The sequence below is a fragment of the Recurvomyces mirabilis genome (genome assembly GCF_035927965.1).
Source record: "Recurvomyces mirabilis strain CCFEE 5264 chromosome Unknown scaffold_24, whole genome shotgun sequence".
NCBI classification, from domain to species: Eukaryota; Fungi; Ascomycota; class Dothideomycetes; order Mycosphaerellales; family Teratosphaeriaceae; genus Recurvomyces; species Recurvomyces mirabilis.
Genome location: NW_027041958.1, coordinates 426,390 through 448,368, shown reverse-complemented (window position 1 = coordinate 448,368; position 21,979 = coordinate 426,390). Strand labels below are relative to the sequence as shown.

General features: G+C 53.1%; 9 protein-coding genes across 9 annotated transcripts; 4 read left to right on the top strand and 5 right to left on the bottom strand.

The window, feature by feature from the left end:
• Positions 1-614: 614 nt before the first annotated feature.
• LTS14_008288 (uncharacterized protein) lies at positions 615-1,882 on the top strand (the record flags this gene model as incomplete). Its single annotated transcript, XM_064840976.1, has 2 exons — positions 615-855; positions 1,014-1,882. 2 exons carry the CDS (start codon positions 615-617, stop codon positions 1,880-1,882), a joined length of 1,110 nt encoding a protein of 369 aa, XP_064691613.1.
• A 606-nt stretch (positions 1,883-2,488) lies between these two features.
• On the bottom strand, positions 2,489-3,556 carry LTS14_008287 (uncharacterized protein; the record flags this gene model as incomplete). Its single annotated transcript, XM_064840975.1, has 1 exon — positions 2,489-3,556. The coding sequence occupies one exon, from the start codon at positions 3,554-3,556 to the stop codon at positions 2,489-2,491; it is 1,068 nt and encodes a 355-aa protein (XP_064691612.1).
• A 3,627-nt stretch (positions 3,557-7,183) lies between these two features.
• LTS14_008286 (uncharacterized protein) lies at positions 7,184-8,139 on the top strand (the record flags this gene model as incomplete). The annotated part of the gene is made up of 3 exons (XM_064840974.1): positions 7,184-7,349; positions 7,408-7,656; positions 7,718-8,139. The coding sequence occupies 3 exons, from the start codon at positions 7,184-7,186 to the stop codon at positions 8,137-8,139; spliced, it is 837 nt and encodes a 278-aa protein (XP_064691611.1).
• Positions 8,140-8,705: 566 nt separating this feature from the next.
• On the top strand, positions 8,706-9,646 carry LTS14_008285 (uncharacterized protein; the record flags this gene model as incomplete). Its single annotated transcript, XM_064840973.1, has 2 exons — positions 8,706-9,007; positions 9,064-9,646. 2 exons carry the CDS (start codon positions 8,706-8,708, stop codon positions 9,644-9,646), a joined length of 885 nt encoding a protein of 294 aa, XP_064691610.1.
• A 484-nt stretch (positions 9,647-10,130) lies between these two features.
• Positions 10,131-12,047, bottom strand: LTS14_008284 (uncharacterized protein; the record flags this gene model as incomplete). Its single annotated transcript, XM_064840972.1, has 1 exon — positions 10,131-12,047. The coding sequence occupies one exon, from the start codon at positions 12,045-12,047 to the stop codon at positions 10,131-10,133; it is 1,917 nt and encodes a 638-aa protein (XP_064691609.1).
• A 2,195-nt stretch (positions 12,048-14,242) lies between these two features.
• On the bottom strand, positions 14,243-15,183 carry LTS14_008283 (uncharacterized protein; the record flags this gene model as incomplete). The annotated part of the gene is made up of 2 exons (XM_064840971.1): positions 14,243-14,934; positions 14,982-15,183. 2 exons carry the CDS (start codon positions 15,181-15,183, stop codon positions 14,243-14,245), a joined length of 894 nt encoding a protein of 297 aa, XP_064691608.1.
• A 532-nt stretch (positions 15,184-15,715) lies between these two features.
• Positions 15,716-16,146, bottom strand: PIN4_1 (Peptidyl-prolyl cis-trans isomerase pin4; the record flags this gene model as incomplete). The annotated part of the gene is made up of 2 exons (XM_064840970.1): positions 15,716-15,870; positions 15,930-16,146. The coding sequence occupies 2 exons, from the start codon at positions 16,144-16,146 to the stop codon at positions 15,716-15,718; spliced, it is 372 nt and encodes a 123-aa protein (XP_064691607.1).
• A 1,397-nt stretch (positions 16,147-17,543) lies between these two features.
• On the top strand, positions 17,544-18,131 carry LTS14_008281 (uncharacterized protein; the record flags this gene model as incomplete). Its single annotated transcript, XM_064840969.1, has 1 exon — positions 17,544-18,131. The coding sequence occupies one exon, from the start codon at positions 17,544-17,546 to the stop codon at positions 18,129-18,131; it is 588 nt and encodes a 195-aa protein (XP_064691606.1).
• A 39-nt stretch (positions 18,132-18,170) lies between these two features.
• On the bottom strand, positions 18,171-20,605 carry LTS14_008280 (uncharacterized protein; the record flags this gene model as incomplete). Its single annotated transcript, XM_064840968.1, has 3 exons — positions 18,171-18,225; positions 18,283-20,219; positions 20,393-20,605. 3 exons carry the CDS (start codon positions 20,603-20,605, stop codon positions 18,171-18,173), a joined length of 2,205 nt encoding a protein of 734 aa, XP_064691605.1.
• Positions 20,606-21,979: the final 1,374 nt, after the last annotated feature.

Sequence of the window (21,979 nt, the reverse complement as noted above, 5' to 3'; positions counted from 1 at the left end):
CTAATCTCTGGTGCCTGGGCGGCTGAGCTACGAGACGCCTACCATGCTTGTGCCTAGGTCAACGATACGGTACCCCCTGACCAGCTCTGACCCCTTCCGATAAACGGACCAGTGCAAGCCTGGGGTTGTGAAAGACATGACGAGCAGCATGCACTTTAGCAGTTTCAGGGGAGGAGAGAGCTGACAAACATGTAAAGTTGCTTGATCAGCATGATGAGTGTGCAACGCCACGATACAAGTTGCTGCTCGGTATATCATTATCCGCGGTCTGCCCTGCAAGAGGGTAGCAAATCGAGTATAACACTTATGGACTCGCCCTGGTTTATATGCGGAAGATGCATGTGCTAATCCGTGTTTGGTGATGAACTTAGGCCTATCTGGGCAACTACCACGAACTTTGTTGAATATCGAAGTCGGCAGTATACGACCATTGCAGGCCGGCGAGACGTGCGGCTGCGAGATGAGATCCTCGCATTCTCGCGCAAGATCCAAAGGACATGTCACCATCACGCTGTCGCTTCCGATCGGACGTATAAGTTGCTCGAGTCCTGAAGGGACCACCATGCGGCTCTCACACCCTCGAGGATACTCTACTCATCTGACTTGACATCGCCATGGAAGCTCTACACCTTATCTTGGGCCTTCTGCTGGTGCTCCGAGTCTCAGCTATCGTGCCGTATCCCAACCACGCCATCGATCTCGTCGTTAATGAGCCGCCATCGTACGTTCGTCCGTATGTCATACCTGATCTCAGCGGCCCAGCAGTCGTCCTCATTAACGATGTGATCCGGGCCCCTATCAACAACGAGTCCTCTGGTGGGGCCTTCTCTGTGCTTCAGCTCAATGCTCAGCCTTGTACGTCTAGCCTCCAGCAATCAGTTGAATCTCACTTCACAGATCTACACCCTTGATCACTGCCCGCCCTGGTCATGTATAAGAGACCAGGGAGTGGAGCTATGACAATTTGTGATCTGCTGAGAACTCACCTTGCTGACCACGTCGTTTTGCTTCAGACGTTCGCTCTGGCTACGGAGACCTGTTCCAGTCGCCACCACATTATCACACACGCTTCCACGAAACCTTCTTCTGCTACAAAGGATCGGTCACGCTCTGGGCAAACGGCGAAGCCCGTATGCTTACGGCGCAAGACTTTGGCAGCATGCCCACGTACCAGAACCATTCTTATTCCTTCACCGAGCCGGATAGCACACTTGTCGCCTTCATCCACCCGGGTGGCTTCGAGAAGTTCTACTTCAACGTCTCCGCCCCTTTCAACGACCCGACCTCTGCACCCTTTCCACCCGACATTCATACCCGGTTTCTCGAACAAACCTTCGAAGCTGCCATCGGGCCGAAGTATGATGTCTTTCCCATCTTCAATAATCAATTCAGTTTCAACTTCACGAACGGGACGACCAATCCATCTCTGCCTTGGCACAATGGAAACAACACAGCACCACAGGACGATCACGAGCCGTACTATCTCGCCAACAACTGGTCTCCAAAGTACCTCCACCGCGCCAAAGGTCGAGTCATCCAGCCTCGCGTTCAAGCAGCACAGTCCGCGGGCAACTTCACCCTCAGCACCATGGTAATGCGGCGCAAGCTGGCCAACGAAACAGCTACCGAGTACCAATTCGATGCACCGCAATTCTTCCAGGTGTTGGAAGGGGTGATGATGATCCGCATGGTGCATCAGACTGTTGCAATGAGTACAGGGGACGTGGCCTTCATTCCAGGCGGGACCTGCTTCCAGTACTGGAGCGAAGTTGCTTTCACGAAAGTCTACTTCGGTGGCAGTGGATCAAGCGGTCTTAGCGATACCTTGATCAAGCAGGCAGAGCTCTGGCCATATGCCGTGTTCCCATCCTACATTGGCTGAGAGCGAGTGGAGTGGGTTCAAAAGTGAAGGATGGTATGAAGTATCATGGTAGCTTGATGGGAGGAGGAAATTGCTATCAGGTCATACACTCATTTGTCCTACCCTGTACAGTCTCAGGATCTGGTTGAATGTAAGAGGAAATCCACCAGCCGCGTTCTCGTCACAAGCAAAACTCGTGCCAAGTAGCAATGATACAGATACATCTCGCAAACGGCGCAATTGCGAGCTGAGGTATTGAAGATGTTCACCCTGTAGGCACCTTGTTAAGCTCTACATCTACTGTGATTGATGGGGAACGAGTGAGGACTAGCGATCGAAATAACGTGAGTTGCTCCGAATGGAAGAAAACTGGGATAAGCACCCCTGAAGCCAGTATTTCTGTGAACATTCACTCAGCATTTCTCGGTGAGACATAGGCGAGAACTCCGAGAGCGAAGAAGGCGGATGTGGCATATCTGGGATGACGATCTGGAAATAGGTAGAGGAATGTTCGGGAGTGGGACAGGGTCAATCAGTAGTTGGTTACATCTTGGGTCACACGGCGGTATCGAGACTGATATCCCTCCCTGCAAGTCCGCCAGTCTTACGAAGCCCACCGACGTTCGCTCAAGCATGTCTCACTGTCGTCGAGACGCTGACCTTGAAGATGGTGTCGCCTCCCAACAAATACAACTCGCCAAGGTCTGCAAGTCCAAGGTTTCCACCGTTGTTATCGATGGTTATATCGCCTAGTAGCGTACCACTCTTGTCCCACACACTTATGCCCTGACCCGCGACACTCGCCCATACGTTACCATATGAATCTACTCTGATGCCATCAGCAGCTGAAGCGAAAGCTTGCGGCATGGCGAAGACCCGTCGATTGGTCAAGAAGCCATTGACTCGGTCAAAGGCATAGATCGTTCGAAATCCTTGTGTGTCCAAGGGTACGTTCTCGTACAAAAGAGCGCCGGTATCTGCGACGTATATGGTATTGCCATCGGGACTTGCTGCGAGACCATTGGGGCGTACGAAACCATCTGCGGCTACTCTGAGGTCGTTGGTAAACGGATTATATGAGTAGACTTGATTGGGAAGTAAAGGCTTCGGTCGGTTTCCTTGACCATAGCCATATGGTGGGTCGGAAATGAAGATGACACCGTCAGGAGTGACCGTGATGTCATCCAGCGAATTGAAAGGATTATCACCGTAGGATCCGATGACTAGCGAGGTATTGTACGGAGGGTAAGGATTCATTGCGTAAACACCAGCAGGAGGCATTTTGGCGAGTGATCCTTGGGCGACGAAGAGGATGACATCGCCCAGTGGACTCCCGGGAACATTGACATGGGCTCCGATAGGGTTTGCGATTGTGTGGTTGATGCTCTCGACATGTACTGTGGCAGGAGACCCCAGTCCGGTTACTCGGAAGATACGTCGATTCGTGGCGTTGGCAAGCCCATCTGATGCCACCCACAGCGCGCCTGACGGTTCATGATATGCTCCGCCTTCGTGGTAAAGCTGCTGGCCTCCGCTTGCCTTCACCAGTACTTCGATCTGAGGGGTGGGACCAAGCAGGGTCTCAAAGACCGGCTGAATGATTTGAAAGATGGACGTATTGAATGCCAAAGTGTGTTGCAAGAAAGCGGTCAATAACAAGACTACGATGCTCCACCCCAAAGTAAGATGTGTCATGATTGCAACCTTATGTTGTATGTGAGTAGTACCATTTTGTGGCAGACAGAGAAGTGACAAGTTATGTAGCTTTAGACTTACCGTCCGCGGTGTGGTGTTTGGTGATGCCTGATGCTCGCTTTGGTTGGATGCGAAGCCGCAGCTGAGGCAGCCGCCTTCCGCATCAGGGAACCGACGCGAAGAATGTTGAGCGCTCTGCTAGGATTACAACAGGCGTCGTACTTCCGAGCTTTTGGAAGCAGCCAAAAAAAATCAGATGCCTGGCTGCATAAGGGGGGCCATATCCATGGTGACAGCGGAATACGAACCGATCTCCCGGAGTCTGCAACAGGCTCGACTGACGACCTCACTCACGGGTTGAGTACGTGGAAGAGATGCACATCTTGACAATGAAAATGGATAATCATGCCGGTTACGCGTATATACACATCACTGGTATCCTTGAGCATCACTTTTCCTGTGGTCTCATGAAGCTGTCCTTGTATTTGGCGATGACCATCGGATTGGTGGTCGGATACCAAACGATTCCTGGCACAGACACTCTGGTCGTGTTATGGCAAAGTGAGACCAGGTGATGGTCGAAGAAACAGCGTCCTGTATATCCTGTCCGGTAAGCTCCAGGAGCGACACATTATCGATCCTCGCTGATGTGCCTTGCGAGACCGCTAGCTGTGACTACTTCGATGGTGTCGATGATCGAAGGTACTCACAATTGATCCTGGAACCTCTCGTCATTGAAGCATCAGTTCTTCAGAAGTAGATACTGTATGATTTGCTGAGCGGATGCCTGCAGTAGTTGCTGTCAACTATATTAGACAATTCGGTGACTGATACAACGAGCGGATGTAGTCTTGAGCCGGGCCCCTGCTCAAATGTGCTCATATTCATTCATGTAGTGCGAGTGACTATGTACTACACACTATGGACACCCCAACAAGCTCCATCGCCCTGTGAGATCGATAGATATTTGCGGCACGGTCTCTATCCTTCCATGCTCTTATCCTGCTGGGGTCGCCTTCTCTGGCTCTTATACTTCGCTAGTGGGTGCTCGTTCCTGCTTTAACGAGCTTGTAACCAATGCAAACGTGGAAAGGGTCATGAGAGCAGCGAAGCACCACGGGAGCAACCAGCCTACCAATCTGTTAGCACGCTCTTCGATCAGCACACAAAGGTATCGAAACCAAGCCCTTCTCACCCAGACTATAAGCCAGTCCCTCGTCCCGTACGACAAAGAGTACTACGATCACTGCGACACCTGTACAGAATCCAGAAGATCCCCACGCCAGGTCGAGCTTCCAGAATAATTGACGCACTAGTTCGCTTGACCGATACCGCGCATCGAGCTGGTCCCGAAATCGACACCCTCGGCCACCATCCACTGCAACTACGTCCTCCACGATAGTATACACGCCAGAGCGCATGGGTTGACCTCGCCGTACAGAAGAGAAGCGAATCGGGGCGGTTGCCTTGACCGAGTATAGTATGGCGGTAAGAAGAAGCTGGCTGGAAATGGCGAGCAGTAAGATCGACAGACCGGCAGCCACTAATCTTGGGCTCTGTACCACGTTACCCGCGACGATGACCGCGGTGATTGCTGAAAAGTCTATAAGGAAGTTCCAGTTGAAGTAGTCCATCTGTCAAAGAGTAAGCTTTTGGTTGATCGAGAGGGGGGCGTTTCACGGACGTAGTAGCGTGTACTCCCGATGGGTCGACATTTGGAATCACGCTTGAGGAGCAGCCAGCTTCGCCTACATAAGGAGAGCAGACTACTTGCTCCAAAGATTGAAGACACAATCGCAAGGACTGTGAACGTGTCAATAAGTCTATGGAAGAAGGATGAGGCGGCTCTCCCGACCTGTGCTCAAAGGCAAACGCGCAGCGACCCGTAAGCCGAAGTAAAGTGCCACTGGAAGCACTCCGCTCGTCGTGAAGAGGAAGGCCCATACGATCGCGATCGATGCCTTGTGTTGCCTGAGATCCAGGTCGATGCGGTGGACATCCATTCGATAGTGGGGGCGTGATGTGAGTAGCGATGAGGACGGTGCTGTGCTTGGTAAGGCGATGGTTTGCCATTTCTATGAGCAGCGAGCCAAATATATATATGGTTGGTGTCGAAGGGATAGAAAGAAGCTGCGCCGCCTACAACCGCTACGGTAGGCTGCTGCCTTCGCAACAAGTACCGCTTTGGTCAAACCGCATTTCGGCATGGATCGCCGCTTGACGTTGCTGAACAGGCGGGATCTGTTGCTGCGCGAAAGACATAATCTGCCCATGAGCGCCCATTGATTTGACACAGTTGTAGCGGGAGTACATCAGATGTGTGCCTCATTTGCGCTTCCTTGGCCACGAGTGACATGAAGCGCCAAGCCGCCAAACTGCATGTAGCGAAGCTTCCTTTGGTTCCCTTTCAGTCTGCTACATAACAGAAAGCACAAAGTCCTCTCCACCGATTGCCCTCGCATGACATCCTGTTGACAAACATGCGCTGGGCGCCGGTCTTGCACGTATCAGTCGGCCAACAGGCGTGCAGCAAGCTACTTTGCCGAAGCCAGCTCTCAATCTGGAGGCCATGGAAACGTCTCGTCGATGCGTTGCTCGTCTAATCGGCCTTATGGAATGCTTGTCTTGCGGTATCCGAACGGACATCATCAAGTCGCCATCGGATGTCTGCCTGGTCATTCTAAGAGTGTGAGCAACAAGCAGACGATGCTTGCGTCGTCCACCCTTTCAAGTCTTTCGATACTCAAGTAGCTTTCGGGGCAATACACCGCTTGATGCCAAACCGCATGGATTCATGGGAGATGATTGAAGCTGCACTCACGCTCGAGATCTCTGGGCGTCATATGGGAAGCCGTGATCACGAACTCGGTGGCTTCGTGTCCACAACCACGGTGGACTGGGGCAACGGTATCGGCACGTACCGGCGCCAACATGATAACATCACCACCAATCTCCTTATCCGGCATGCCGTCTGCTACGAAGCACGTAGGTAGATGTCTCAACAGCAACCACAAGCAGGCCCATGACATCATGCGTCCAGGAGCACACTTACTCACGATGCCCGACACGGAGACTGCGCGCACGCCAGAGCCCCTGCAAGGCACTTCACTTGCTGTGGACATAGAGACAAACGCTGACTCGCCGTAGGACATACGGAGTGATCAACCGTACAACAGATGGATGGACGATGCTGAGCCGGCTTCTTGATTTCGCACATGGTGTTGATGAGGACAACCAACATTACGCTGTCAATGCTACTTCACGGCTCAAAACAGGCGTCTCGAAAAGCATTGACGTCGCAAGATAGTAAGGTGCCTGGGTCTGACTGCGAGTTTCGGACTCAGCTTTGCAAATATCGTATGTCTTGGCAACGCGGCGACACAGTTAGCCCCGACTGCATCCGCGACTCTCGCACGAACATCAGTTTCGACAAGCTCAAGCCATTGCATTCGTAAGCAATAATTCTGGGCCCCACGTCCTGTGCAAGTATCCAATGACGAAATATCGGAGGATATTCATTCGCATGCCGCCGTAATCTTGCTGCCTACGGCCATCGCAGTACATAACATAGAACGACATCCTCTTCAATAACGGTACAACTACCACAGCCAAGGCCCGCCATACAAGATGGCGGACGACAAGCATCCCGAGTTCAAGTACTACGAGTACGACCCGTCCATCGCTGCTGCTTGCACTTTTGCCGTCATCTTCGGCTTGTTGACAACATGGCACATGTTGTTGATTGTGAAGCACAAGACGTGGTACTTCATCCCACTGATAGTTGGTGGTCTTTGTACGATATGACTTTTGAATATGCCGACATCGAGAAAAGCTAATCATTCTCGGTACAGTCGAGTTCGGGGGCTATGTATCACGAGCAGTGTCTCATGGGCAAGGACTTCACCAAACACTCGTGCCCTACGTCGTCCAGACCTTACTCTTGCTCGTTGCACCGCCGCTCTTTGCAGCAACGACATACATGTTCCTCGGCCATCTTATCGTTGGGCTGGACCGCGAAGCCCATAGCTTGATCAAGAAAAGATGGTTAGCAAAGACATTCGTGACGAGCGACATCATCTGCTTCATTATACAGCTTGGAGGTGAGTCTTAGCCTCTGACCTCGTCGTCTACCCGCCAGCCCGTCAGCTCACCGACTTATAGGCGCCGGCCTCATGGCCAGCTCGACTTCTTCCACAGCTGCTACAGGTTCTCACATAATCCTGGCAGGCCTCCTGCTCCAAATCGTCATTTTCGGCCTCTTCGTAGCTGTGGCCTGGATGTTCCAGCGCAAGATGATAGGAGCGCCGAACAGTTCCTCAGATCGTTCAACACCTCACTGGACGGTGTACATGCGAGTGCTATACGCCACAAGCGCATTCATACTAGCACGGAACATTGTACGTGTGGCCGAGTTCATTCTGGGCTTCCATGGCTATATCCTTCTTCACGAGGTCTTCCTTTACGTCTTCGACGCCGTACCCATGGCAGCTTTCGTGGCTACCTATGCGGTCTTGTATCCGACAGCTTTTTCAACATATGCTAGAGCTGCGGAGATGAAGGAGATGCCTTCAAGGAGAGCATGATCATTGCTCAGAGCTGGGAGGAAATATGGTGGGTAAGAGTCATGTTACCGGTACAGCTTGCTTGGGCGGGCACATTGGCGGCAGCAGCGACTTGCCGATAGATCCCTCTTAAAATGCTAGGATTACTACTGCCATGACCTAGCTAGGAGATACGAGAGGCTTACCACTCTGACGCCTGTCTTGGGCGCCGAAGATGCACACTGGCTTGGCCATGTTCACCTAATTTCTTATGGGCAACACATCTCAGGAAGCGTAGATGGTAGTCGTGGAAGGGTGATCATAACGTAGTCGGGTAGCAGGAGCAGGAGGCTGGTACCACAAACACGATTTACGCTTCATAGCACGTGGCGGTCTTTACCTAGGCCTTGCAACATATCAGCATCTGTCGTTATTTTCTACTGACTCGGGTCCAGGCTGGCAGTTTGTCGGCCAAAACGTACTGACAAGCCCAATGTCAGTGAATGAGCGGGAGTTCGATAGCCAAGAGCTAGTGGTGTCTTCGGTCCGTAGCGGCCCGTGTCAGCCACCGCCACCAAAAAGTCCACCTTCATGAACACTCTAACATCATGGCAAATAACACCAAGCGACCTCAATGGCGGACCGCTGTCGAAGTGGCCGTGATCTCCATCGTCATCTACGTTGCACTAGGCGCACCTGGCCTGTCATCTCTAGGCCCCACAAACAATGAAAACGTCAAGCAGAGTGTACCTACAGCTCGTGCCAAGATCGAGTCTCTCGTATACCCGGACGAGACATTGTCATGTCCGTCTCATAAGTACGGTGTCCACGTAGTCACTAGCGAGCCTCTGGTACTGTACATCGATGGCTTTCTCTCAGGGGAGGAAGCCGATTACCTGGTCACCCAAAGGTACACTGCCGTCCAACCACAACACTACACATCACTAACACCGAGACCGAACATAGTCAAGACAAATGGCAGACCTCTACAATCTTCAATGGCGGTGTCGAGACTACTGACGACAAAGTCCGAAAGTCGGAGAAGGCTCTCATCGACCGCGACGATACCGTGCAATGCATCGAACAACGGGCCTTGGCATTCCAAGGCTGGCCAGCGGAAACCTTCATCGAACGACTCTGGACTCAACGCTACAACGTAACCGGACACTACGCCTACCACTACGACTGGGCGACCGCGAGCAAGATATCCCGTCGCGTAAGCACATTCATGGTCTACCTGGCGGCCGACTGTGAGGGTGGCGGAACGCAGTTCCCCAAGATCGCGAGGCCGAAGGATGCGAGGTGGTGTGAGTTTGTGGATTGCAGTCCTGAAGCTGAGGAGGGAGTCACTTTCAAGCCAAGAAAGGGCGCCGCAGTCTTCTGGTCCAACTTCGATGCCGCTGGGCGAGGATACAAGGACACGATACATGCTGGTCTGCCCGTCACGAGTGGTACGAAGATTGGCCTGAACATTTGGAGCTGGTATCAAGCTGGGCACTCCACTCCGCAAGGCCATATCTCAGGCCCATCGACTGAGCACGTTGCCTGACAGACAAACTCGTTCATTTCAGGCAATTGATAGCTATATAATGTGAACGAGAATGGCATGAGTGTGTAAGGTCAGAAGCATGAACGCTGTGTCCCGATGAACAAAACTCTCGAAGTGACCAGTCTGCTGCTGCTGGGAGTCCTTATCATTAAAAGTCGTTACTGCAAGTTCTGTATCTATGTCAATACTGCCGCAACGAGCCATCTCGGCGTGCGCAATCAAGTCGTCCGAACCATCCATGTAGTATACACCAGAAAGAATAGCGCGCCGAGGAAAGGCTCCCCACCTTCAAATGTTTTCAAAACACCCATATCAATGCTTACTGTTCACTCGTTCGGCTTCGGCACTGTGTAGCCACCTTGCTATGAGGAATATGTGTTCACTCTCTCGCACCCATCAATACCTCAAAATGCGAAACGCAACGCAAGGCTTCCAGTCGCATCCCTCGGCAGCATGCGACGCTCCAAAACCATCCGTTGACATATCACCTAGCATAAACAGAACTACTGTTCCTGTTATAAGCCGGCCTAGCATCACTCGCTCGTCTAGAAGTCTCATAACCAGTCTGGATCTTGAAGTCCTGCGGTCTATAGTCCTTCTGCACACGCACGCCTGACGGAGGAGGATACCGGTCTTGAGACTGTCGCGGACTTCGTGCGTCCCGTTCACTTGGTACGCCAGGTTGCACTTCCCCGAACAAACCGCCAGAGTTGGTGCGAGAGGGATTGATACCGCTGTTCTCCCGACTGAGGGGAGGTCGGGCGAGAGATTCGACACCTTGGCCGGGTGTGTAGAGATAGCTCGTTCTCCTCGACTGCGGCATTCCTGGTCTACTGGAGGGCGCACCCTCGTATCTGCCAGATGTGTTCCTCGACTTTTCCCGCTCGCGATCGTTTATGCGATCAGGACTCCTGGTGTATCTTGGTTTGCTGGTCAGAGCATTTGGTCCAACGGGTTGACGGGTTTCGGTGCGATAGCCGTCTGGTGTGGGGTACTCGTGATCATCGGCATATTCTTCATGATATCTGTATTTGTTGGGTGAGGTGCCGCCGTTGTGTTCTGGAGTGGCACCTGGAGTAGGCACGCCGTCCACGAAATCAGTCTGTCGCAGTGTTGATCCCTTGGATACAGGGTGGGGCCGCCTTGGTCCACGCTCATGTTGCACAGGCATACTATCTGCGCGCTTGATCTTGGGTGGAAAGTCTTCCTTCTCAGACGGATCGATTTGCATGGAGTGCGATCGTGGCTTTTCAGTTGGTAGTCGAATTTCAGCCGGAGACGATCTCGATTGGCTGAGAGGAGGTGGACGACGAGGTTGCTCGTCATACTCGTCTCCTGACCTCCTACTGTTCTCGCGTGCCGATGGTCTGCGGTCGTCATCGCGTCCACTGGATGCTGGTCTGCCGGAACCTCTCCGAACCATGACAGGCGTACGACCGTCTCGCTTTATGTACTCAACTCTACTGTCTCGCACCGAAGGAGCACGTACGGGTGAAGGACGTCGATCTGGCTCGCGTCTCTCCGGCTCGCCTCGAGGATGATTGCTCCGTGCCTGCTCCATATGACTTCTCGCATCATCGTACTGTGAATGCAGCTTCCGTGCTCGCTCATCAGCATCATAGAAGCCACGCTGAGCCGCCTCTTTCTGCCTCTGAGCCTGATCATGATATGACTCTTTTGCTCGCCGGAGCTCAGCAGGATCTTCACGCCCGTGTCTGGCCGAACGCTCGTACTCTCCAAGATCACTCTCAGCAGAATCCTCGTCGACCACAAAAGCTTGCTTGCGGTCTCTATCCTTTCGCATATCACGATCTGATTTTCTACTCTTCTCCTTCGACTGCCGTGCTCGTGTCTCCTTCACATCTTTGCTCGACCTGGTCCTTTCCCGATCTGACTCACGAGGCGAAGCTCGCTTGCTCGTCCGCTCATACTCGGAATCTTTTCGTGCTGTAGGCCGAGGAGCAAAGTCGAAGTAGTCGCCGCCAGAAGGCGCAGGAGCATATCCAGGCTTACGCTCTTCGTATGTCGGGGATGTCTCCTGACTTCGGTCGGCTCCACGGGCATAAGAAGTGGTCCTCAAGGGACCCTCTCTCGCCGCCCTCGAATCTGGTCCAACACGAGAGCCACCACTCTGCCTGTCCGCCAGCACATCCTTCCGCAGCTGCGCAAGATCGACCTGCGCATCATATCGTTTCCGTCTCTCCTCATCTCCTACAATCTCCCATGCCGTCTGGATCCGATGAAACTGGTCAGAGGCAATCTGCTTCTGCGATTCGTCCTGCACTTTATCGGGGTGGAACTTTAGGACCAGCTTGCGATATTGCAGCTTGATAATAGCAGCAGAGGCATCCTTGGCAACACCGAGTGCCAGATATGGGTCAGGAGGCAGCGGTGAGGCCATGGTTGAAAGCCGTGGTGAGTGGCCGGTGACTCAAGCCGGCCAGCAGGAGGGGAGGCGTGTCACAGTGTCAGGCCGGTGGTGATAGACAAGGTAGATACTGCGCCGTAGCGTGGTATTTGGTAGTAGGGGAGTAGTGTGTATAGTCGTGCTGAGGTGAGCCGGGTGGGTCGTCTTGCCGAAAGAGCAGTGAGTGCGTGAGCGGTCAGGTACCCGGAAGTACTAGTCACTCGCCGAAGTATATCGAGAAGAGAGGAGACACGCCACCGGACAAGCAGGAGTCAGTGACGGTGCCCGCGCCACAACACACACACGCACACTCTCGTGAAGCCCAGGCGGTGGCAATATCGAAGGACGAACAACAACGCTCGCAGCGTGTTTGTTGCCTGCCCGGATGCAGAGAGCGATGCGAAACGTAAGACTCGCCGGGTGAGACAAGGCAGATGACCAGGGTTCCACGTTGAAGACTCGCGGGAGGTGCCGGCCCTTAGCAGTGACGTACGAAAACTTTCCTCGGCTGCGTGCGCGATGGAAATCTTCCGTGGCAAAATCGTGATCGGCAGTACAGTACTGTGTCGGAGCGTGAAGTAGTGCGGCCGTCCGATCACTGTAGATGGTAAGTCGTTGCTTCGGTCGCATTACCGTGCGTGGTGGAAGGTCGTAGATGAGTGAGCCTCTTCTTCCACCTTCTCGCGAGCTCGTTACAACTATACCCTGGCTGGGAGATCGCTGCGGAGCCGACAAGGTCAAGCAAGGACCCGAAGACCCACCGAATTTTACACCCTTTACCCGAGCGAGGCTGTGCAGAAACAAACCGCTTTGTGTAAAAGACAGAATTCGCGTTCCCTTATTTTGAATGTGGTAACGGTAAGCAAGATTTGAAAGCAATGACAACAACGGTAAGCTGTGCGGACTGTTGCTCCTATCTGAATCCTGGAAAAGGCTGGCGCGCGCAGCAATCTCCAAAAAACGTCACACTCACCCGCTGCATGTTGTTGGCTTGCAGTCGGTCAGGTAGCAAGAAGCAAAGGCGAAGCAATCACACACAAGTGCCGTCTGTACTATACATCCACATAACCACGATAGCACCTCTCACTCCACACAAGGCCCACACACTGCCCAGCAACGCCCAGCAAAGCAGTGTGAAGCCACATCAAAAGTCACTCAAGTTCAATCACCGATGCCACGTCGATTGGTCGCCGTGATGCAGTAGCTTCGCAGAGTGCATACACCACACTACTGATTGGTTTGGACCAACGGTAGTGCTTGCGATTGCTCCAGCCCGCAAACCCAGCACGCCCGGCCATAAGTACAACCAAGCCAATACCGACAATATTCGCGTGCCTGGCGCGGCTGTGAAGGCGTGCAAGCTCATCCCATGCATTGCGGTCGCGCATAAGGCCTCTGGGCGGCTTCTCGTCCAATGGAAATCGCCTGCAGCTTGACAGCTTGAAGCTCCTGCCAGGACAAGGACTCTCCCAGGCCATGTGGTGTGACAATGTGATCTATTATTCTACAGCTTGTTGAACACAGCAGCTCTCAGTCATCAGTCGCAAGTGTAGCACCAATACGTTGACAAGCATGATCGAGAGAAGCCACGAGCGCTTCTGCATCCGCATCCCATCGAGGATAATAATAACGAGGCTGACAAAGGTGCAAGCGATAGGGTTGCATCGGTAGCTGTGCGAGGGAGCTATGCGATCGAGGCAGCGCCTGACAGTAGCCTCGTTGATTTGCTGACCGCACATAGTACCTCGTTGCCTGCGAAGGCGCGGGAAGTATTATTGACACTAGCCTGCTGCCTACACCATCCTTCATCAGTGCTCTGAATCATACTGCCTCGTGCCCTTGCATCCGGCCATCTCGACACAAGCAAGTCGTTCAACTCACAATGCCGATCCAATGGCACGCACAAACCTATGGGGCGAGATGGAGATAAACAGAGTCGAATCACAGGTAGAGTGAGGTACCACTGCGTTTACCATGTGGATGCCGACCACTGCCACGGACCATGCAGCCTATCTATATACTTGACATGCTACCTGTCAGCGTCACTCTCATCAGCTCGATGACACTGCATATTCCTTCTCCCGTACATCGAGAGATCATTAGCCGCCTTATGTAGTTGACCCGCGGAATCTGGCAGGCACGCTTTCCAACGTTTCGCAGCGCTATCCATGTCAATCCTCTATAGCCTCTTACGATGTATCTACATTTGACCTTGTAGGAAGCAAAATGTCAACAACGACAGGCTTGTTGAACGCCACACCACCTCGCCCATGACTCCTCGCCATGACACTAGCGTTCACAATCGCCGTCTCGTGTCCACGCTTCAGCTTCCAGCCTCCACGTAAGCCAGTAAGATCAAGTAGCGACTGCTTCTTACTGCCTTGGCCAGGATCCTCCCATCTCCAAACCACCTCACCCTCCCCATCGTCCTCACCCCAACGCACAACCTCCGCTCTACGACCCTCATGACAATGCCCGCAGATATGCAACGCGGGCCGGACATGCCGGAGACGTCGCTTGAGAGCCGGACAGCCTCCTTCCTGCCAGTGTGTGCTCGTGTCGCAGTGGCCAGAAGGTGGGGTGTGCGTGATCAGGATGTCCGTGCCGGACGGTATGGCATCCCATAACAAGTCCGCCGCTTGAGCAGGATATTGGAAAGCCCAGTTCTGATGGCCACGATCCGGTGACTGTGGCGATGCGAAGACGTTGAGTGAGACGTTCTTCTTCAGTAGCCCAATTGTAGAAGCGGCGTGCTCGAGGTAGTGTATATTCGGATGTGACGCCAGCAATGCTCTGCACTGTTCGAAGTTCTCGGCTTGTACTCGCCACCCACTGTCGTATTTCAGGTTGTAGTCTTCGTCAAGACTCAGGTCATGATTTCCTGTACACTTAGCTATGTCTTTCGCCAATTCTTAGTGCCTTGCCCACCTGCTACGACGATCTTGTAAGCGAAATCGGCTTTTGCCAACCACTCGAATGCGTTCTCCAGTTCAGCCAGACTCCCTTGGTTCGTGAGATCGCCAGCGTGAATAAGCACATCGCCAGCTGGAAGTGTATACCCTTGGCCCGGGGCGTGGTTGTGCGTGTCGGATACACAGACTATGCGGAGCTTCTGTAGGTCGAGAGCCATGGTGTGGAGATGGAGGAGCGATGAATGGGAAGAGAAGATTATCTGGAATCAAGTCACAGTGTGTCAGGCCTCCAATGGCCGACATAGCTCGGTACAGCACGCACGTTCTGCATCATCCTCAATGTTTGTGCTCATTCGGGAAGGATAATGTACATGATGGCGGAAGTATGTAACGGGCAGGAGATTTGGAATGAGACGAAGAGATACTTGGAGAGTTGGGTCCAAGCGCCATCATAACATAGCAATGGTCTCGAAAGACTCGACGATTGATTGCGTTGTGCCTTCAAGGCTTTCCTCATTTTCTACGCTGGAGAGCATAGACACCTTACTTAAAGGATTCCACCGAACTCTATGCTGGAAAGCAAGGAGAATATGTTCTCCAAACGCCTTCAGATTAAGAACGAGACTCCACTAACACGAACGGAGGCAAAGCAGATAGAAGCCGTGATCACAGCATTGTAGAGGAAACAATGACCATTCATGCTGGCCGGGTGAGGACCGTGGCTCCCAACTGAGCACATGGAGAGCGATCTCACCTGCGACCTTCGACCATGATGATGTGGTAACCTTCGCTCGTCTTGCACTCACCCCATTTCGGACTGTTGGTCGTTGAAGCAGCCAGCTCAAATGCAACAGCCTCAAACTCCGGCATAAGGGCGCCCTTCGTCTTCCAGCCTAGTGAGCCTCCTGGGGACAAATCAGCATGATTGGGCAATGGCCACACCGTACTACATCCAGTCTCATACCTTGCCGTGCCTTGTCTTCGGAGAACTCGCGAGCAACTTCATCGAACTTGGAGCCGGCATTGAGCTTTGCCAGTGCTTCTTCCTTTTTTGCATGCTTCTCGCATAGAACATGTCGAACATTGATCGACTGTGCTCCCTTCGTTTTGCCTCCCTTTGCCTCTCCCGCGTCCTTGGCTTTCGACTTGTCTTTGTCACCACCTTTACCTTTGGGTGGCATCTTGGTGGTTGTCGTCGGACCCTTTTCCTGGGAGGTACTATACAGGTGATCCTATGCGAAGACAGATGGCCTTGCACATTAACATCTCCGCATGGGAGGAAGAGCTTCGCGAAAAGGAAGGTGCGACTTCTAGCGCTGTTTGAGAAAAGTGGAGCTCTGTAGGCCATATCTACATGAATAACTGTTCTACCACCACATTGTGACACAATTACAAGCAAGAGCATCGGCGGATTTCAATATGACAGGACTGTACATACCGTCTGCGTTGCATCGCAGGCTCAAGCTTGAACATGTTAATGCCGTCGCGATCCCTGGGCATGCAGAACAATCCGCACCAAGAATCGGCTAGAAGGAACTGCTCAGTACGAGTGAGCTGAAGAACAGTATCTGACTGGCAGACCATCATGATAGCTAGTTCAGCACCAATTCTCGACTACGCAGGCAGCCATACACGACTCGGCCGGAACATCAGCACCACTTGCCTCCTCCCTCTTGCTTTCTGTCAGGCCCGATTTCAGATCGAGTGCGGAACACATCGTGTACAAAACCTCGGGTCTGGAATTGCTGTCCATCCTTAAAGCCTTTGCGGACACGAAGGCATGCAACATATGTGAATACAGTGCAGAGCTTGGTGCTACGACCAAGATTGCACCGTTGAGGCCCTCACACCACTTGCGTGTGTGCTCGAGACGACGAACGACAGCTCAAGGAGCGAACCCCGGTATCCGTCAATAGGTGAAAGTCGACTTTCCAAATGCGACGTTAATCGCTGTGCTCGAGCAAACGCCGTCCTAGGGTGGATATCTTCGGAATTCCCAAGCTGGTACAGCACCCAGCGCATCCCGCTGCAGCTACGCACCAAGGACCTCATACGCGTGCTCGAGTAGATGTGGATGTCACTCGGTGTTGACGGTCGGCCGATGACTTTTGAGCGCGATACTCCTGCTTGGAAGACATGTCTGAGTCTGAACGGGCTGGGATCAGACTTGAGAAGCACATGGAGGCAGAATTGAAGCAAGGTAGCCTGAAGGGTTGAGGAATTAGTGTTGAGTCTGGAGATCTGCAAAAGAAGTCGGTCGTTGTTAGGATGCCTGCTGAGATGAGGTTGCGCTCGGTGTGAGCCCGAAATCCTGACAGCGCTGCTGGTTGAGGATGCTCATTTCCCTGGTCAGTCTCGGACGCATTTCATCCTCGCTTGTAGTGGTACATGGCAACCGCGCGCTGCGCTCACAGCTGATCACGAACGATGAAGGGAAATGTAGGAAGAAGAGATGTTAAAATCGATTTTCGAGGCCAAGCCATGACGTAGCCGTGCCTATCAAAAGCCACAGTAACTTGACCATTTTTGTTGTCATGATAATGAGCTCGCTCCGGAACATCTTCCTTGCTTGAGAACCATGCCATACGGACGAGGTGGTGCTGGAAACATCTACGCCGTCGAGCAAGAAGTGGCACGAACCAAGGCGAATGTCGAAGCCAACCATTTCACAGCAGCGAGCTCTGGCGTCGACGATAAGCAGCCAACGGATCAGATGCGGGAAGGAGAGCGACAGTATGCCCATACTGGACGAGGGGGTGCAGGCAATTACTACAGTCCCCAGCAGCTGACCGAGACCGGCTCGTTCAGCAATGCAGCTCGTTCTCATATCATTGGCGATGGCACTCAAGCACCTTCGCCACAAGCCTCAGACAAGATGGCTTCATCTGCAACTACCAGCGAGCAGTCGAGTTCTGGGCTGTCCCGCAAGGTCGGCAGAGGCGGTGCAGGCAACTACGCCTTCGGTGTGGGTGAGAGCGAGGAGAATGCCGCCCGTAAGCGAATAGACGAGGAGCAAAGACGGCAGCAAGTGCAGGCCGATGTTGAGAAGGGCGTGGGAGCCATGTTAGTTCCGCCACCGAAAGCAAGAGTGACGGGTGCTGAGTTCTTAGTATCGAGCTTTGAAGCAGCGAGGTGTGGAGCTGAGCAGGATGACACCGCGTATTGACGACAGCGTGAGCTTTCTGTACAGTATGTAGTAGGTATGCTACGAGCCGGCAAAGCCGATAGTCTCCCGATTATCATCTACAATTCGACCGTACCTATGGAACAAATTAGCAGCTGGCCATACCACCACTCAGAGTCACAAAGCCACTTACTCAAGCAACAGCCTGAAGAACCACACCTCAAAATCCTCATTCCTCAACACCTTCCCAGCCCATTCACGACTCCCCTCCGCCATTCGAATAGCCTGACTCTTTCCCTCGCTCTCAGCACTCAGATATCTCACCGTCTCCAGCACCTCTTCGCCTTTGAGACTCAACGGGATGTAATGCACCCAAGGCATGATCCACTCTTCATGCCACTCTCTGAACACAGCCATCTTGAAAGTCAGACTATGTGATTTCAGGAAAGCGTAGAAGCGTCCTGAAAACGCATTGCCGTCAACGTCGAGTAGAAATCGGTACTTCCACGCATCCTGCTGATCCACTGGCGGTTTGACGTCGAAGAATTCGCGCTGAGCGTCGCAGTCTCCCGGATCGCATTGGCCAACGTGAGAGAAATGGACATCGATGATGTCCTTATACTCCTGTCGTGATACACTCTTCGTCGTCCACTCCGGGAGATCCTCCGGCGTCTTCTTCACATCGCCCAGCACCATTGCCTGATCAAGCGCATTCAACTTTCCAACCATCTTCTGTCGATGCTGTCTTCTCCATCCACCATCACGGCTGAAACCACCCGTGGTGCTGCCCCGCCACCAAAGACTGTTGATCTTAGCTTTCCAGTCGTAATCCTGTTTACTGTCGTACGACACCTTCCCGTACCAGTACCATGGTGAAGGATATAGAATATCTTGGAAGCTACTCATCTTGCTCTGGCTGAAGATAGGAAAGAGCTCGTGGATGACGTTGAAGGCATTTGGGCGGTCGAAAAAGCCGTGTGAGGAGCCGAAGGAGGGTGAGTTGCAGATGTCGGAGAAGGCAGTGTGGTTGTAGACAAAGCCTAGGTCGTCCAGGGCATAGGCTGTCAGGTTATCGGATGTATTATCATCGAGTGAGCGAGCCGGACTGTCTGACGAGCACGACATGCGCGACGGTATCCACGTCGGCTGATGCGCAAAGACGTTGAAGCGGGTTGTCTTGACCTCGGCGATACGCTTGCTGTTCTTCACGTCGTCTGGTCGAGGCGAGAAAGCATTCCTCGGTGCCGCGTGCGCCAGTGCTGCCGGTAGACTTTGGTTGACAGCGATCCTCACCAAGCGCGAGAGCTCATCGTGCGGCACAACCACTCTCGGCTCATCGTGCACGTTAAACGCCAGATCCACGTCCGGCAGGAACTCTACAAACTGCTCCATCATGCCCACGACAGCGGCCTGCATCCACTCTGGCCCAGCCTCGACGTGTACTGCTTTTCCGTTTCGTATCAACACGCCCATCAAGTTGTTTCCACCAAATCCCAAAGCTTCTCTGACCCTTGCTCTTATCGTCGCGGGTGGCAGTGCCCAGAAAGGAAGGAGGGAGTGGTAGATGGTATCGTACTCGTCAATGAGCTGCACACCTTTCCGCTTGGCGAAATCAAACCACTTGTCGAAGTTGGGAGGGGGTGGCAGTGCGTAGCGCCGCTTGTACTCTACCACGGCTGCCTCCAAAGTCTGCGACTGCCTTTGCAGTGTCGACATGAACGAAGCTTCCGCATCACGCACTAGCTGGTCCACAGGATGCACATGGCTGTTCGAGTACCTCAGTGGGCCGTACTCCTCATCTGGAGCTGCGGACAAGCTAGTGTCGAGCAAAGGCGCTGCTGTGCCGCTGGGACCAGTCGTAAATCGTGGTATATGCAGGGGCTGCCGCCACGATAGGATGGCAAGAGCGACGAAGGAGATGGCGGCAATCAGTACGAGCAACCTCACCATCCTTGGCTTCGTATGCGACATACTTGTCGAAGCTCCAGTATCACCGAGGAAGACAAACGTAGAAGCGGCGCATACCGTTGCGAACCATATTCGGCTGGTCGAGAGATTGACAATCAATTGTGAGCAAATAGCAGCGTAGAGCGGCCCAAAGCTCGAGGTGAGTGCGTCGTGCTGTTGGACCTGCGTAAAGGCATGTCAGTCGACTTGTACTACCTTCCTGCTTTTGAGCCAAGTTACTCGAGATACCGGGATTCGCGTGGCGTCGGCGGATCCCGATCTCGCTTACGTGCCGTCTGTATGTCTACCGTGCCCCATTTCGGGTTTCAATGACTTTTTGAAAGTTGAAGACTCACCAGCAGTAACAAAGAGGCGTACATAGCCACGTGCAGTAACACCATCGCAGCACCGTATACAGCGCCCAGCAGTACCTGGCCAAAGACACCCATTCCGATGGTCGCAGACCCCAATACGCCCCAGTAAGATAGTCCACCAGTACTGAGACCTTCAATAATCAGAGATGCGACTCCAGTGCCCATTGTCGCTGCTGCCGAGACGTCCCTGAGCATTGTAAAGGTCGTATTTGCTGTATCTGTCCAAGTATGCTCAGGCTGAGCAAGAAAGCCGTTGGTCGAGTATACAGTCCTCCCATTGCTCGCGTTCTGCGATCCCAGGTTCGCGCTTTGTGCGAGTCGTAATGCCAACGCTGTCAGAGTAGCATAAGCAAGTCCAATGGAAAGAGTGGTGTTCGAGCCGCTCGACACGTACGTCGCAGCCACTCCACAGGCTGTCGATACATACAGCGGTGTCGCCGACGTGTAAACTGGTCCAGCACTCGGCTTATCCGACCCAGTCGCCGTATCACTACCCGCATTCTTCTCATCATCGAACAGGCCAGATTTGCCAATGGTAAACACAATCAGCGGAAGCAAAGCCTGCGAAGAACTCAGTCAGAGCTCTTTCCCATCATATGTCGCACGGTATGACCTTAGCCCACCAGATCCCTCTACCCTCGACACTCCTGTCTTGTACTGCGGCCAGTGCCAACAGGCCACCCGCAGCCCATGATAGCTTTTGACTCGGTGCTGCATCGAGTAGGCTCTTCGCCCCGATCCGTAATGTCGTGTATGTACATATCGACACCCACGCTACAGCGCTGATGAGGAGGGAGTGCTTCGTCGGAGTACCCAGGTAGGCGAGGATCGAGGAAAGGAGGAAGATCGCTAAGAGAATTATGGTGCTGCGACCAGAGGCATCATGCGAAGAACGTAAGACAAACAATTGCATGGGAGCGAAGGGAGTGCAGGCTCAGCCAAACATGGCGCAAAAAAGGGTGTCGTATCGGAATGTAGCAGATGCAAAGTGCTCGATCGCGTGCCTGCCCAGCTCGCGCATTAAGGTTTAGAGCTGAGAAGGAAAGCTTGGCATGCAAGTGAGATGGGTACCTAAGCAGACAGCAAGCATCCGTCACCAGGTACAAGACCTTTTGCCGCTAATGAGATGCGGTAGAGCCTGACCTGGTTGGAGAGAAATCACAAGCCATATCTTTCCAACGACAACCATGATGCCGGAATTCCTCTTTCAAGAATATCTGCCAGGTTAATGCATCCCATGGCATTCACGGAGTTGCAACTCTCATACTACCGCACAGAATCACTCAATACATTGCCATATACATGGTGCACTCCGACCCACCTCCACTGATCGCGTTGTCGTCTAGTGCAAACACAACCCGACCCTTTCTCAAGTCCTGAGAGCCCCGAACAACCCCAGCAAAGTAGCCAACCGGTTGACATGCAGGAAAGCGCTCACTCCAACATTCCCCCACATCATGTCGTTCCACACTCCCACATCCCAGAAAGCAGATCCCCAGACCCTGTAAATCGCGTGGATATGTCCCAAATCAGCCAACGCGACAACCAGCAAATACCGTTTAGCGATAG